Source organism: Podarcis bocagei, assembly GCF_964188305.1.
Source record: "Podarcis bocagei genome assembly, chromosome: 16".
NCBI classification, from domain to species: domain Eukaryota; kingdom Metazoa; phylum Chordata; class Lepidosauria; order Squamata; family Lacertidae; genus Podarcis; species Podarcis bocagei.
The window spans coordinates 19,565,080-19,582,128 of NC_138142.1; the positions used below are offsets into that span (position 1 = coordinate 19,565,080).

General features: G+C 48.6%; 2 protein-coding genes across 2 annotated transcripts in view; one reads left to right on the forward strand and one right to left on the reverse strand.

Annotated features, from left to right (window-relative positions):
* The window catches only part of SLC35E4 (solute carrier family 35 member E4), a 70,255-nt gene that overhangs the window by 15,753 nt on the left and 37,453 nt on the right, over positions 1–17,049 (reverse strand). The gene's annotated exons all lie outside the window — the stretch shown is intronic.
* LOC308576000 (uncharacterized protein) lies at positions 4,479–16,194 on the forward strand. Its single transcript, XM_081175192.1, has 5 exons — positions 4,479–5,881; positions 11,397–11,554; positions 13,330–13,404; positions 14,543–14,706; positions 15,619–16,194. Exons 1-5 carry the CDS (start codon positions 5,751–5,753, stop codon positions 15,730–15,732), a joined length of 642 nt encoding a protein of 213 aa, XP_081031318.1. The 5' UTR covers positions 4,479–5,750; the 3' UTR covers positions 15,733–16,194.

The window sequence follows — 17,049 nt, forward strand, 5'->3', positions numbered from 1 at the left end:
TGAGGGCCTTCCGGCGGTTCCCTTGCTGCGAGAAGCCAAGTTACAGGAAACCAGGCAGAGGGACTTCTTGGTAGTGGCACCCGCCCGTGAAACGCCCTCCCACCAGATGTCAGAGGGACTACCAGACTTTTAGAAGACATCTGAAGGCAGCCCTGTTTAGGGAACCTTTTAATGTTTAATAGGTTATTGTATTTTAATATTCTGTTGGAAGCCGCCCAGAGTGGCTGGGGGAACCCAGCCAGATGGGTGGGGAATAAATAATAAATTATTATTATTATTAGAAAAAGAAACCGAAATGCCCTGGTTGGTCACACCTGCGGCTTTGAGCGATGGTCGTCCCTTTGCTTGCTGTGCCCCACCTGTGCTTGCAGCGCGTTCTCAACCTTCTCCCCCCAGCATCTCTGTCTGGGCACCTGCCCCACACTTGGCAGGCCACTGGCAATGTTCCTTTGTTCCTCCGGGGTGGGTGAGTTTGAGGGGTGTTTGGAAGGCCCAGGATGTAGTTTGCTGGAGCAGAGCAATCCTGGCATCCTGGCCTCTCGCTCCCCTTCCTGCCCCCTTCCTCCAAGAGGAACAAAACAGGCCGGGGGCTCAGCCAGGAGACTGCTTTCTTGAGCAGTCCTGCTCATTTGCTTACACAAAGCTTACGTGAAGTTTAGATGATACCTGGCCTTTGCTGAGCATTGGTTCGAATTTCCAGGAATTGTAGAGTTGGAAGGGCCTCCAAGAGGAGTATTATTATTACAGTGGTACCTCAGGTTACAGACGCTTCAGGTTACAGACTCTGCTAACCCTGAAATAGTACCTCGGGTTAAGAACTTTGCTTCAGGATGAGAACGGAAATCACGCAGCAGAAGCGCTGCGCCAGCAGAAGGCCCCATTAGCTAAAGTGGTGCTTCAGGTTAAGAACAGTTTCAGGTTAAGAACGGACCTCCAGAACAAATTAAGTTCTTAACCCGAGGTACCACTGTATTATTATTATTATTATTATTATTATTATTATTATTATTATTATTACCCTGCCTTCCAACAAATATACTGTACAAACATAATAAAACGTCAAACATTAAAAACTTCCTGATACAGGGCTGTCTTCAGATGTCTTCTAAAAGTTGTGTAGTTCTTTTGTCTCCTTGACATTGGATAGGAAGGTGCCACTGCCAAGAAGGCCCCCTCTGCCTGATTCCCTGTACCTTCTCTTCATGCAGTGAGGGCTCAGGAGCAAGCAGGGAAAGGGCAGTTTGACCCCTTACTCCCTTCGTGTGCTCCCGAGGAAGATCTGTAGTACCACTGCTCAGTCGGTGGAGCATGAGACTCTTAATCTCAGGGTCGTGGGTTTGAACCCCACACTGGGCAAAAATAAATAAGTCCTGCATTGCAGGGGGTTGGACTAGACGACCCTTGTGGTCCCTTCCAACTCTATAATGCTATGATTCTATAAATGGAGTGCAGGGTGGAAATTTCCCCAGTGCAAACACCCGATCCAGCTAATTTATCATCCCCAACCCCAGCTGATGCAACTTTCAGTTTGAAAAGACAAACCTACTGCACACTTAAGGTGTTAAAAACAAGACACTTTTAGAGTCAAAAGCTTGGCCCTGAGAGGATGTGGTTCACAAGATTGCCAGCTAATTGCAGGGAGGGGGGAGTAGTCTGGCTCTTCTGCCTCTGGCAGCTGTTCTGCAGAAATGAGAATGGCCCTTGCAACCTAGACAAAGGCATTTCCATCGATTAGGCATGTGGGTTTCAGTTCATGGATATATTCAGCCCCAGGACATCCCTTTTGACTCCTCTGCACCCTGTGAAATTCACACTTCTCTGTATTTTGCAATGCAGTTCTTCAATCAAGTCATTAATTTTTTTAAAAAAGTACAGTATTAGTGAAAAGAACAAACACACTCATATTAAGGGTAGCAGCTTTGCAAAAATGTGCATTAGGTAAAATTGGCAGCATTAAGAGAAATCTGCTCTCAAACGATAGATAATTTTAACAAGGACTCTTTAAATAATTGCAAACTGATGTTGAAATATAGAGAGTTGGGTTTAAGACCGTAAAAACAAGAAACGAAAACAAACAGATCCACCCATTCTTAGCTGCAGGTTTCCCATCCCAAGTAGGAGAGCTTATTCTCTGCATCTGGATACAAGCGGATTCTCGGTTAGGTGAATCACATGATGAGGACAAGAAGATGCAGAGGAACAGACTCTGGTTCTGGACTTTTCAGCGGAAAGGACAACTCCATGTGCCCAAACTGACAAACTGCTCACTTACGGCTGGTGCCCCATCTGTGGCTGTTCCTGGCCGCAGGTGCCCATCACCTCCCACCTGGACTGCTGCAAGGCGCTCTACTTGGGGCTGCCCTTGAAGATGGTGCCAAATGTAGCTGCCACGTTGGCGAGTGGCCCTGTGGGTCATCGCCAGCCCCAAAGCCTTGTGCCGGCTCGCTGCCAGTGAGCTACCTGGTCCAGTTCAAGGTGTCCTACTTGAAAATGTGACTGTGACTCTGTTTGTAGGATAAGAGCTGTAGCTCAGGGACAGGACATCTGCTTTGAATGCAGAAGGTCCCAGCTGTAGAGTTGGGGCTGGGAACATCTTGTCTGAAACCCTGGAGAGGTGCTGCTGGTCAGTGGAGACCATACTAAGTTAGATGGACCAGGGGCCTAACAGTGTAAGGCAGTTGCCTATGTTTCTATTCTTGATATTTCAGTCGACAGACTCGATCTCAGGGTTGTGGCTTTGAGGCCCGTGTTCAGGAAAATGATTCCTGCATTGGACTAGATGACCGCCAGGGTCCCTTCCAACTCTACAATTCTAAACCCTGTCCTGGCAGCACCGCTGTTCCCTTTGCCCATCCTTATTGCAAAGGGCTAGATAATTCCTTTTATTATTATTATTTAAAGAAAAGGGACTATTCAGAGAGAAGGGCCTGGATTGACTTCAAAAGAGCCAGGCACCCGCAGACTAGTCCCCCATTTTGTCCGCCCCCCCTCGCCCAGCCATGGCTGCAGCTAATTTAATGCTTCAGTCCAGTTAGCAACTCCCCCCACTTCCCTTGATGTGAAGACCTTGGGAGCAGGTGCAGTGTGCTGTGTCTGCGGACGGCTAATCTAGCAGATTCCACCGTTCGGTCATGTTGCTCCCCCCATCCTGCACACACTTTTTTCATGCGCACATACCGCCCCCCCTCCCCAAGTCAACCTGGGACGCTATTTATAGGCTAAGGAGACAAGAGTTCCCTGTTAACGCAGGAATGTCTCGCTTTTAGGAGAGGGAGAAAAGGGGAAAGAGAAAAGAGAAGTCGAGGTCTCCTCCTCACCCCCCAACCTGTCAGATGAAAGCGGGCACTGTTTCTTGGGTTTATTTTTAATAAGGAATGAAAGGGAAAACCCCACACACTTAAAAGCAACCTTGGCTAGGAGGACATTCACTACCTCTAGATGCAAAAAAATAAAAAAATGCTTCTGGGTCATTGAAAGATTCAAGTATTAGATGCAGATTCAAAAATAATAGCTAGCTAACTTATTAACAGCTGCAAAAAAAAAATCTTCATTGCTAAAATCTAGAAAAGAACATATTTTAGGAGGACTTGGCGAGGATCAATGAATTTTGAAGGACACGATTGATTGTGCTCTCAAATTATATGACAAGATGCAAACATGTCTTACAGTTATTGTAAATATATTTTTCTTTGTCCTCTTTTATTATTATTTTTGCAAAGCTTGATCTTTGTATCTACTGAGTAAACATTTTAAGCAATTTAAACAAAAAAACCTTCCTTGGCTGGATCAGATCAAAGGCCCACCTAGCCCATCATCTTTTTACCTCCAACAGTGTGGCCTTCTCACAAGCAGCGCTTGTGGCTTTGTTATTCGCATCCATCACGTACACAGGACACACTGCCTCTGGACAAGGCAGGTTTGTTGTGGCTAATAGCAATTGATGGGGTTATAGCAGCCAGGGCTGCCTCTAGGTCTGAAGGCGTCTCATCAAGGTGGTCAGGATGTGCTGTGGCCTCACGGAAAGTTAAAAGTGGTGGGCTTTACAAAAGCAATGAAATAATCTTTTTATTGAAAACTGGAGTACTTTCATCATGCACTGAAACTGCAAAACACTTTTTTAAAGGTGCAACACACGCACACATACAATATGATAATGCAATAAATTTTCCTTTTCTGGAAATAAAAAGAAAACGACGATGAGCCAGGTATGAATTATGTAATTCATTCAGTCAGAACTGAAGATAAATAGTGTTGGATTGTCTCCGTTTTAAAGTAATCTGCAAACACTAAACAGCTTCTCCATAAATATTTACATCAGATTTAAGATTTGACTCTTACACGCAAATTGAAAAAGCTCCCCCCCACCCCACTAATGAATAAATAAATAACAAAAATGATTGTAATAAACTTCTTTTTTCTAAGTAAGTCTTTCTTCATTTTTCGTAATCTTACATTTACGACAACGTCCCAGAGTGATTCTATTTAGTGGTCTCTGGTGCATTGTGGGAAATTTAAAGTGATGGACAGAGTCAGAACATTCCCTTTTGCAGAGGACAGTCCTCTCTCTGAAGGCTCTGGACCCTCTTGTGAAGGGCTGTGCAGTCCAAGGGTTGTAGCCATTGTTAGTCCTGCTCAATAGACCCATCAAGCAGTAACAACTGGGGGAAGGAAAAGGCATTGGGTTTTTTGCCTGCCTGCCTGACAGCCAGCCCTCCTTACTCCCTTATTCTGCCTCTGTGTAGGAGCTACAGCTTTTTGAGGTGGGAGCAGAGGCATGTACCCCAGAAATAGGCCGTCTACGCAGAACCTCAGAGCTTGCTGGCCTTCGCACTGCCTTGCTTCCTGCCCACATCCTCAGTGACAGCAGCTGAAGCAAGGCTGGCGGAAGACATTTGGCCCCTGAGGTGAACCACAAAATGGCACCCCTTTTCTTTCAGGGAAAAAGGGGTGAATGAAGGTGTCAAATGAACCTTATCTGACAGCTGAACTGTCAATCAAAGGCCGTGGCAGGAGTGGAGAAGAGGCCTGCTCTGAATCACGATGGGTGGAGGCATAGCCCAGGAGACACCCCCAGCAGCCAGCCAGCCCCTAAGGGTAGCAGGAGGCCTATGTTCTTAGGTTCATTAATGCAGCAAGACACAATCTTGCCTCTGAAACACCCAGGCTGAGGTAAAATACAAGGTTTTAAAGCTGCCACCATGGAATCCAACAGGTCCAGTGCAGCAGAAATGTTCTCCCACACAGCCCCCATTGAAAGGAATGGGACCTGCACCAGGTGCAGATGTTTGGTTTTTGTTATTTTTTTAAAGCACTCTGCTTATGCCCAGAAGTTCCTTTGCCCACCCTTCCAGAACTGAGTTGGGCTATTTCAAGCATGTTCTTCTGACGCTGAATCTCAGCTCCTGGTTTTAATTCCCCCGCCCCACACAAGGTACGTTTTTTTTGTGGGAGGGCGAATGCTGGGACACGGCCCCCAGGAGCTGGCGCGTGATGCTGCCTCTCCAATTCCTCTGAGGGAAGGCACAAGCTTGCCTGTGAAAAATGCCAAGGTCACGGCAGTGTTGGGGGAGAGGCAGATAAAAGTGGGTTCTCACAGTTCCTCTGCTTCCATCCTTGCTCTGCCCAAGCCAGTTTCGCCCGCCTAGTCTAGCTGGCATTCTTGGCCAGGCTAGCCTACCCTGCACCCCCGCTGCTCTCTCCCCCCTGGCTTTGCCCGCCTGGCTTGGCGTGGCACCCTCCTGGCGTGCGCCATGTTCCACCTGGTGCTTGTGAGTGGGTTGCTGACAGGGATGTCGTCGTGGGGGTCCTTCGCCCTCCTCCGGGAGTCCAGCCTTGATGAAGAACAGCCGCTCGAGTCGTCTGTCGTTACCCTCAATGAGAGGTAAGCAGCTGGCCAGATCCTTTTGTGCTTGCAATTTGGGAATACTATCTGGTGCGGTGGCTGGACCTGAGGCGCTGATTTAATACCTGTCCTACACCTAAAGTCTGAGGCTCCCTGGGTGGCTTGGGGTCAGTCTTCCTCTCTAGCTAGGCTCCCCCCCCCCCCCAGCCTAGCGTACCTAGCAAGTTTGATGTGATGATTAAAATGGGTGTTGGGGGGTGGGAGTGTTGTGTGTTGTCTTGAAGGAAATGTGGGGTGTGGGGCTGGTCCGTTGGGATGTGATGACAAGTGGGAAGAGGGTTGTTATTTAGGGTAACGAAGAAGACTGTGTGATCAGGGGAGTAGGGAAAGTTTGCATGCAGATGGTCCCAGGGTTGAGATCCTGTTGAGCGTCTTAGCATCTGCTTTCATTGCAGAAGCTCCTAGGTTCAGTCATTTCCCCCCTTCAGTCTTGCACCTCTCCCGGTATGGCTGGGGGGGACCCCTTGCTGCCAGCCTGCCAATGGCCTGACTCAGTACGGTGCAGCTTTGTACGTTCCCCTATGCGGAAAAGTTACAGGGGACACGGCAGAGATCTTTGAAATGATGCATACTGCAGAGAATGTGGAAACAGAGATACTTTGCTGGCAATTGTTACTCTTCCCACAACCAGCTTGGCAGAGGTTTCAGAACAGACAGAACCCATGCTTCCATTGCACCTGGTTAACTTACAGACCTCTCTGCCACAATTCATGTCACCGGTGGCTGCCTTTTAATAATAATAATGAAAATTAATTAGACAACTTCTTGAGGACCATAGATGAGTCTTAGATATCCTGGCTAAATTGATCTCCCATGGTCAGGGGCAAGCTATCCGAGGACATTGCCAGCTGCTGGGGATGAACATCAGGGAATGGCCATTGCCTTCGTAACATGCTTGTTAGGGTCCCAAAGGCTGGCCAGTGGTGGGAGCAGGATCCTGGACTAGACAGCCCTTTTGTCTGATCCAGCACAAGCTTCAGGTGTTTACTTGGAAGCAAACTCTGCTGCGTTGGAAAGGGGCTTACAAAGTTTGCAAAGGATTTGCAGCTGCAGTCTTTTAAAGTGCGGGCCCTCCTGGGGGATATCATCAATTTGTCCCTTGGCACGGGGACATTCCCAGGGGAACTGAAGGAGGCAGTGGTGCGCCCGCTCTTAAAGAAAACATCATTAGATCCTTTAGATCTATCCAATTACCGCCCGGTTTCGAATCTTCCGTTCCTGGGTAAGGTGATTGAAAGAGCGGTTGCTGAACAGCTTGGTGGGTTTCTGGATGAAACATCGGCTCTGGATCCATTCCAGTCCGGCTTCCGCGCTGGTCATGGGACCGAGATGGCTCTGGTCGCCCTAACAGATGATCTTCGTAGACAGCTGGATCGAGGCGGGTCGGGGCTGCTGATTCTTCTAGATCTGTCAGCAGCTTTCGACATGGTCGATCACGAACTTCTGGACCACCGCCTTGCCGACGTGGGGATCCAGGGCACAGTCCTTCAATGGCTGCGCTCGTTTCTCTCTGGTTGGGGACAGAGGGTGGCGCTTGGGGGGGAATTGTCATCGTGCCACTCCTTGGTGTGTGGAGTACCTCAGGGTGCGATACTCTCCCCGATGCTTTTCAACATCTTTATGCGCCCCCTCGCCCAGCTTGTTCGGAGTTTTGGGCTGGGTTGCCATCAGTATGCCGATGACACCCAACTCTATCTGTTGATGGATGGCCATCCTGACTCGGCCCCAGACACACTGACCAGATGTTTGGAAGCTGTGGCTGGATGGTTACGTGGGAGCCGGTTGAAGCTAAATCCTTCGAAGACAGAGGTCCTGTGGCTAGGACGGGGCGACATGGGATGGGGGGGGGCAACTCCCATCTCTTGCGGGGGCGCAATTAGTGCCAGCACCGTCCGTTAAGAGTTTGGGTGTAATCTTCGACACCTCCCTTTCCATGGAGGCGCAGATTGCAGCTATAACAAAGGCGGCATTTTTCCATCTCCGCCAAGCTAAGCAGTTGGCTCCTTACCTCTCTCGCCCTGACCTAGCCACTGTGATCCACGTGACGGTCACCTCCAGACTGGATTACTGTAACTCGCTCTACGTGGGGCTGCCCTTGAGACTGACCCAGAAACTCCAGCGGGTGCAGAATGCTGCAGCGAAACTCCTTACGAGGTCTTCGCTGCGAGATCACATGCACCCGGTGCTACACCAGCTGCACTGGCTCCCGGTGGAGTACAGGATCAGGTTTAAGGTGCTGGTTTTAACCTTTAAAGGCCTATACGGCCTAGGACCCTCGTACCTACGGGACCGCCTCTCCTGGTATGCCCCACAGAGAAACTTATGGTCTTCAAATAAAAACATCTTGAAGGTCCCAGGCCACAGAGAAGTTAGGCTGGCCTCAACTAGAGCCAGGGCTTTTTCGGCTGTGGCTCCGATCGGGTGGAACACTCTGTCACAAGAGACCAGGGCCCTGCGGGACTTGACATCTTTCCGCAGGGCCTGCAAGACAGAGCTGTTCCACCAGGCCTTTGGCCAGGGCACAGCCTGACTCCCTCCCTCGGCAATCTTCGTGGAGCTCTGGCCCAATGGTTGCCAGTGGCCTGAATTAATTAATTTTATAATGAATGATTTTAGAGTGTTGTTTATGCTATACTTTTATACTGTTTTATTGTTGTTAGCCGCCCTGAGCCCGGCTTCGGCTGGGGAGGGCGAGATATAAATAAATTTTTTTATTATTATTATTACTCAGAAGTAAGCCCTACCAAATGCAATGGGAACACAGCAAGCTCCCTTATATTGAGTCAGGCCACTGGTCCAACACACGAATTGGCAGCTCTCCAGGGTTTCAAGGCAGGGGACATTGCAAGCCATACAGGGAGATGTCCAGCACGACTGATTCTGGGCTTTTCTGCATGCAAAGCAGATGCTCTACCAATGAGCCACAGCCCTTCCCCAGTGGGGCTGGCATCTATAAGAAAGGGAGGTGAGGATTAATATTAATAATAATTTTATTATTTTTACCCTGCCCATCAGGCTGGGCTTCCCCAGCCACTTTGGGCGGCTTCCAGCACATCTAAAAGCATAATAAAAGAGTTCTGGGTCTTTCCCCTTGCTGTTGCTACAGCCAACAAAAACAGTCCAATCCCACATGTATTCCTCAGTAGTAAGCCCCAATGAGTTCAATGGGACTTCCTCCCAGGTGAGTAGGCATATAGGACTGTGTCCGAAAAGGGCTCTCGTTGGGAGGAATCAATTCAAACTTATCCCTGCCGCTTTCTGCTAGCTCAGCTTGCTTCAATGCAGACCAACTAGTCCAGTCCTTGTGGGACAGCCAGCATGGTTGCCTTGCTATAAACCACCTTGTGGCTTGTGCAAAAGGTAGAATACCTATCACCTAGACAGAGGATCATTGTTAGGGAAGAAATCTCAGCCAGTCAGTGTAGGCAGTATTGAGTTAGATGGACCAAGGACCTGCTTCCTGCTTTTCTCCTGTGAGCACAGTAACAATTTTAAGGGACGTTAAAGCAACCATGGCCATGCTGGGAAAGATAATTGCCTGTACTGTTTGCAAAGAGGATTATTTCGGCTAAATGTTAGGGGGAAACGTCTTAACCATAAGTACTCTTTGACAGTGGAACAAGCGTCCTCCTTGGGAGGTGGTATGCTGTTCTTTGCTGGAGAGGCTGGGCACAGGCTGTCAGGGATGCTGTCATAGAATTGCAGAGTTGAAAGGGACCCCTGGGGGCCATCTAGTCCAACCCCCTGCAATGCAGGGATCTCAACCATGACAAATGGCCACTCAACCTCTGCTTCAAAACCTTCAAGGAAGGAGTAGCTACTTAACTAGTCAGCCCCCCTGAACTCCAGATGTTTGCTTGGGTGGCTTTGCCCCTGAATCACTCCCCAATATTAATTCGGGGAAGGCTCCAGGTTCTCCTGCCTGAAACCTTGGAGAGCTGCTGCCAGCCAGTGTTGACAATATTGAGCTGGATGGACCAGTTGCCTGACTCAGTAGAGGGCAGCTCCCTCTATACCTGTGTCACTTTTGGCTGTTTCGATGTCACTCAGGCTGTTAGAAATCCAGGAGCCCCTTCCAGATCCGAAACGGCCTCCTTAGCCTGTTCTGCTTCATTAAAATTAAAATTATTAAAATAAATTATAAAAATTAAATTAATTTGGCTGAGGAGGATTGTGTAGCTAAATTCGAAGGTGGAGAACTGCATTGCAGAGAGAGGACAGAAAAGGCCACCTGAAATTTGTTGCTGTCATACCTCTGTGTGGTGCCGGGAGGTGAGCTAAAACAGAGAGAGGAGGCTCATTCTGGAGGACAGAGTTGTGGTGGAAGGGAAAGCACAATCCTTTTAGAAAGGGATGTATTCAGCAGGTTATCTGAGTAACAATAGGCATTGGAAACAATGGATGTTTCTCTCGGTTTGTTTAGGCTCCTGCTTGTTCAGTGAACTGGATGCCAGTTTCCCAGCCAGCTTTTGCTCCTCCGTTTTGTTATGGCAGCTTTATTGGCAGATATTAAAGGGGGAATGCATCCCCTGCTAATCCCTTGCCCGTCAAGCTGCTGTTAAAAGCAGAAGAGCAGGGGGGGCTATATTGTTTTGTTGTTGTTGGCAACCTCAGAAGAGATTGCTCCTGTGCCTATGGGACGGATGAGTCTGCCCCATTTTGTCTCAGCTTCTCATTTTTCTAATCTTCAGTTTGCAACATTTCTCCAGCAGTTTGCAATTTATTGAAAAATTCCTCATAAAAACAGCCAGCTTTTACTGCACATTTCTCCTAACATACAAATCTCTGCAAGCAATTTGTCCTAAAATCAGTGCGGCTTTGTATACCATTTTCACCAAGATGTGTGCATTTTGCTGCACACTTTCCCCTAATACAGTTTTGTGCAATTTTGTTGTTGTTGGAGAACTGTTGGACTAGGGCCTGGGAGACCAGAGTTCGAATCCCAGCCCAGCTATGAAGCTCACTGGGTGACTGTGAGCTAATCACTGCCTCTCACCCTAACCTACTTCACAGGGATGTTGTGAAGATAAAATGAACTTTTTGGAGGAAAGAAGGTGTCGTAAGATTTGTTTCACATATTGTTTCAGGAAACCCAAATTATATAGGCTCCTGCGATAATGCAAACTGAACCTTATTTCTCCCAGATTCATACCTGTGCCTTTTTGCACAAGCTACCTCTCCTGCAAGGGTGAGAGACGTTTCCCCCGCTAATGAAACCCATGCTGTGCTTGTGTGGTTTTGAAAGCTCAAACAGAAGTGGCATTGCAACAGCAGAGGGACATATGAAGCTGCCTCCTATCAACTCAAACCATTGGGCCATCTAGCTCAGTAATGTCCACACTGGCTGGCAGCATCTCTCCCTAGCTGGAGATGCCATCGGGGGTTGAACCCGGCGCCTTCTGAACGCAAAGCATGTGATCTGCCCTTCCCCAAGCGACATTGGCAAGCTGTAGAACCTGTAGCTGATCTCTGCCTGTTCTGTCTCCTCCGGCAGCTGCAGGGAGCGGGCCCTCCAGGAAGTGGGCTCTGCCACGCTCCGGTTGCTCCGGTTGGACAGCCCCCCCAGGATCGCAGCTGGCACAAGGAGGCAGGCGCATGAAGCTTGGGAAATGATGGAACTGCCGGATCTGTCCAGTGGGGGGCAGCATTTCAGTGAGTCTTCATTCCCACCCCACTTCTGCATCCCTCACCTTGACCTGCCCACTTATCCCAACCCCAAGGCAGGGGTTTGATCGGCACTGGGCCTTGGCTCCAGGATCTGCTTTCAACGCCAAGGCTGCCGTGGAATATCAGTTCCCTAAAGCATGTACAAGGGACGCGGGTGGCGCTGTGGCTTAAACCACAGAGCCTAGGACTTGCCCATCAGAAGGTCGGTGGTTTGAATTCCTGCAACGGGGTGAGCTCCCGTTGCTCGGTCCCTGCTCCTGCCAACCTAGCAGTTCGAAAGCAAGTCAAAGTGCAAGTAGATAAATAGGTATCGCTACAAAGGGAAGGTAAATGGCATTTCCATGTGCTGCTCTGGTTCGCCAGAAGTGGCTTAGTCATGCTGGCCACATGACCCAGAAGGCCAATAAAGCGAGATGAGCGCCGCAACCCCAGAGTTGGCCACGACTGGACCTAATGGTCGGGGGTCCCTTTACCTTTAAAGCATGTACAGAGTGCCTTTTCCTTCACCACTTACCACTGATAGTGAGGGGCTTATGGGTCAGAAAGCACAGCTTCTGAAATTACTTAAGCCTCTGCATAAACTCACCTAACCATAATCTTCCTTTTCCTTTTGCCTCACCAAGTACCGCTAATTAAACTGAGATAAAAGTTGCTGCTGCTACTTCTTCTTCTTTTAAGCCCTGTTTTTATGGCTGTCTGAGCAGCCCAACAGACAGAAATGCAGCATGTGTTGTTTTTTCTAGCATGCGGGGGAAAAGGTCCATATTTTCAATTTGGCAGACATTTTTACTGAGATCAACAGGAGCAAACAGCTCAGTCTGAAAAGCTCAACATACCTAGTGTTGATGCGTCGGAAGCTTGGAGATGTGGGTTCAAATTCCTCCCTCTGCCAAGGAATTGCTGTGAGATGTTGGGCAAAATGCTCACTTTCAGCCTTGGTAGTCCCATCTGTGGAATGGGGAGAGTGACCAAAACTGGGGGACATTTATTGAGACCAGCAACTGTTACACACCTGCTGGTAATCCCAAATTAATATCACTTCCACACTGCTCCTCACATTATTTTGATCTAGATTAGTAGGAATACCTCCCATCAAGGGGAATATCACAACTTTGTTAGGCTTCCTTACACTCCACTACAAACTTTCCCCCAATTTTTCTATTTTCTTTTTATTACTTATCTCCAGGGGGTATTCCTACTAATCTAGATCAAAATAATGTGAGGAGTTCAGATCCCGTCATGTGCTGCCATAAATCTATGCTTTCTTTTTTTATTATAAAGTATAATATTGCTTTTTATTTTGAATCAATATGGTGCAGGCCAGCATAATCTTTTAAGTGCTTTGGGTCTCTAAAAGGTCTTAATTTGGCCCTGGGAGGGACATATACAGCCTGCAACCTCAACCTTGGAACTGAGGTGACTTTATGTCTGCAGAATCAAGCCTAATGTTTGTATCCGTTTTAGGTTCCTTATCTCCCCAAAGCCCACTTCACCCCCCAATCCTTCCTGTAACATCTTTGGCTGGGGAAGAGTTCCAAGAAACCCACAAACCTTAATAATAATGATGATAATAATTTTTATTTATACCCCGCCCTCCCCAGCCAAGGCCGGGCTCAGGGCGGCTAACAAGCAATAATAAAAACAAGTTGAATAAATACAACTTAAAAACCTTGCCACTATTTTGTGGCCTTTTCCTTAGTCCTAATAATAAAGGAAGTGCCTTTCGAATTTCATTCTTCTCCCACCTGTTCCCCAAACAGATCTTTCGTCCAATGAGACACTTCTGGTCCGAAGAGAAAGCTGCACCCAAATTTCCCACCACGTCACGTTGGAAGGTAATGCTAAGCCAGGAGTGGGGAGCCTTTTCTTAAGGGCTGCATTCCCTTCTAGGCAACCTTCCAGGAGCCACTGGCCAGTGGTTGGCAGTGCCAGAGGGGAAAGTGGCAAGGGGGGGGGCATCAAAGCTTCATTTGCACACCCACCTTTCTCTATCCTCCCACCAGGCAAGCAAAGGGGCATTATTGGGGCTGAAGATAATCAGGGGTGATTTCCCTCAGCTGGAAGGGAAGATCCCAGGTCTCCCAGGGTTTCAGAGGCAAAAATGGAAGGTGCACACCCTCCAACATTTCTCCAGTGAAAGTAGGGACGTCCTTAGTAAAAGTGGGACATTCTAGGATCAAATCAGAAACCTGGATGGCTTCTGCAAACCTGGGACTGTCCCTGGAAAATAGGGACACTTGCCGAGAGCAATATAGCATCAACTTTGGGGGGCCCAGCCCCCTCAAATATTTTATGGGGGGAGACAAAGGGACTTTGGTCCGTAAGGGTTGGCTCCTATGCCTGAAAGCTACCTTCAGACCTGAAACTGCCCATCCTAGCTGGATAGTGGAGCCGTTTAATTAAAAGCCAAGGAAACGAGGCACTTTTAAGAACCAACCTGAAAGAACAAAAATATCGACAGTCTCCTCAGGTTCCGGTTTACTAATGCTAATAAATGTTAATGCACTCTACTCTGAAGCATTCCAGCAATTTTTGACTCTTACCTCCATTTTTTCAAGAGTATTACCCACAATGCACTTGTGGCAGCCACGTTTTCCACTTAAACTGTGGTGCCCCCTTGAGGGGTGAACTGCATGATACACTCAGATACCCAAACACAAAACAAATACAGATTTGGAGAGGGGTCTAGAATGTAGAAATGGCAAGAGGGAGGGTTCTCTCACCTAACCCTTTTGTTTCAGCCTCAGGTGTAGGGGATCTGTCAGGCCCTACAACACTACAACTCCCATCGCCCCATGACCATTAGCCATGCTGCTGGGGCTGCTGGGAGTTGGAATCCTGCAAAAGTTCCCCTCCCCTAATCCAGGGGTTTCATGGGGGAGAATGACCCCCTGTCTGCACTGCAGCTTCCTGCCTCACCACCTTTCCTGTATCTTCACCCACCTTTTCCTTCTGGACTTCCTCCTCCCCCAGATCTTGGCTGGCAAGGCTGGGTGCTGCACCCGGTGTCCTTCGTCTTCACCCAGTGCCTCGGGTGCCGCTGCCGACGAAAGGACAAGGCCCCTCCGCAGACCCTTTGGATTCAAGACTGCGGACTTGAGCAGCCGAGCCGTCGGCCAGATGGGCAAGCCAAGCAGGTACAGAGCGCCTCTCCGAGAGCCGTATGAAATTAGGTCGAGGAACCACAGGTTGCGCACCTCCTGAGCTAACCCTGTACAGTCTGCTCTGACCGGCAGTGCCTGTCCAGAGTCTAGGGCAGAGAAGGGCCCATCTTTCCGCACCTGCTCCCAGAGATGCAGGGATCGAAGGTGTGACCTTCTGGGCTGTCAAACAAGGGAATCTGCTCCTGACTAAGTATGCACCCCTCCTCTGGGACATAGGAAGCTGTGGGGGTATCGCTGGTGACCTAAACATTTCAGGGCACAATTCTGCAACATGCCAATTTATATCTAATGATGCAGATTTAGGTCAGATTTCAGAGCAAGGGCGGGGAGCGATCTCTGGCTCTTGCTGTCAAGATGCCAAGTGATGGATCTGGCCTTGATCACGGGCAGAGAAGTCTTTTCTGAGATGGATGAGATCCTTTTAATCAGCAATTATAGGGATGACCCTGGGGAGCTTCTGCTTGCAAAGCAGGTGTTAATTCCCACTGCACTATAGTCCCTCCCCCAGGGAACCTAAGAAGGTGCCTTATTCCCTTCAGGCTATTTGTCTACATAACTCAGTATTGCCCACTCGGACTGGCAGCAGCTCCTTAGGGTCCTTGCTGTTCTCTTCCTGGCTGGGCCTTTTTAAGGGCTCCCTCTTGTGTTCTTCCGGAGAGCGAAACAAGGCTAGGGTTGGCCCTCCTGTTATCTTTGGATGGTAAGTGAATAAATTGTACCCAGGAAGCTGCTTTCTACTAAGCCAGATCCCTCTAGCACAGTTTTGCCTACACTGACTGGCAGCAGCTCTTCAGGGTTTCAGACCAGGGTCTCTCCCAGCCCTGCCTGGAGATGCCATCAAGGACTGAAGCTGAGCCCTTCCTCCTGCTGCTTCTCTCTCAACAGAGACACTGCTGCCAGACCCGCCGGGCACCGATGCCCTTCGTGTTCCTCAAAGAGGACGGCTCGTTGGTCATTCGAGCAATCCGCCTGGAACGAGACTGCCACTGCCGCCCCTGAGGCTTTGCCCCCATCCTGGCTGGCGTAGAAGGCGCCCCACGCCGAGGGTGACGGGAATTTGTAACGGAGGACTGCTGGAGCATCAACAGAGGACGCCCCCAATTGGCAGTTGTCAATGTTGGGGCAGAGCAGTGGAAGAACCTTTCTCCCACAAGGGACATTAATGGGGTGAGAAGGGAGTCCGTTTCTCTTCATGCTTGGTTGCTGCAGAGGAATCCTCTGATCCAAATACAATCGGAGAATACCATCCCCTTCACAAGTTGCTGGGACTTCAACTTTCCATTATCCCTCACTGCTGGCCACGCTGTCCAGAGATGATGGGATTTGGAGTCCCAACAATTTCTGGAGGGCCACCGGTTCCTCATCCTGGAAACAAAAGATAACCTTCAACTGATTTTGCTGTTGAAGGTCACCAAAGAATTGTGATATATATATATACACACACACACACACACACACACACACACACACACACACACACACAGTACCATTACAAAACTACAACCCAAAGGCAGCGTCTCTGGGGGATAAGTTACTTCATCACCGAGTGAAGTTTGTACCTCCGTAGCTCATGAAAGGACCTCCATAGTGGTGGCTCCCTGGCATTGGAATGACTTCCTTCTTGAGATCCAGCTGGTGTTTGGGCACCAGCTGAAAACTTACCTCTTTAGCCAGGCTTTTTATGACATGGGTTCTTGATGTATTAAGCCACTGACTTTTGTAGTAAGGAGGGTAAGTTGTCATACTGCTTGATTTCATATTAATATTTGTTTGTTTACTGGAATTGTTGTACTGTTAAGTTTCATTTTATATTTTATATACCCTGATTCAGGATCGTTTGCGTGTTGAAGGACAGGGTGAAAATGAAACTCTTTTGAGTTGTACCTTACAATGAGCTTGCCCGTCTCTTCCCGTTATTTGGCCCTTGCAGGTCCTATGGCTTCCCTAGTCTGATGCCCTTTCAGATGTTTTGGACTACAATTCCCATCAGCTCAAACCAACACAGCCAGTGCAGGGAGTTGTAGTCCCACAGCATCCGATAGGAAAGGGCTGCCCTTAACACTACAACTAGATCTGCATACAAGTACAGTACCATCTCCATGCCATGGGAAACATCTTCTGTTGGTTTTTGCAGATCAAGCTGCTGATAAATGCACAGGAGCAGGTCAGGCTGTTTTTCTTTTTGATAAGTTGGCAACCCTGTCATATAAGCATGGTTGACACCCATAGAATAGAATGTTAACGTTGGAAGGGGCCTCAAAAAAGGCATTTAGTTCAATAAGAAGAATGAAATTGGCAGCAGTTAGAAAAACTCAA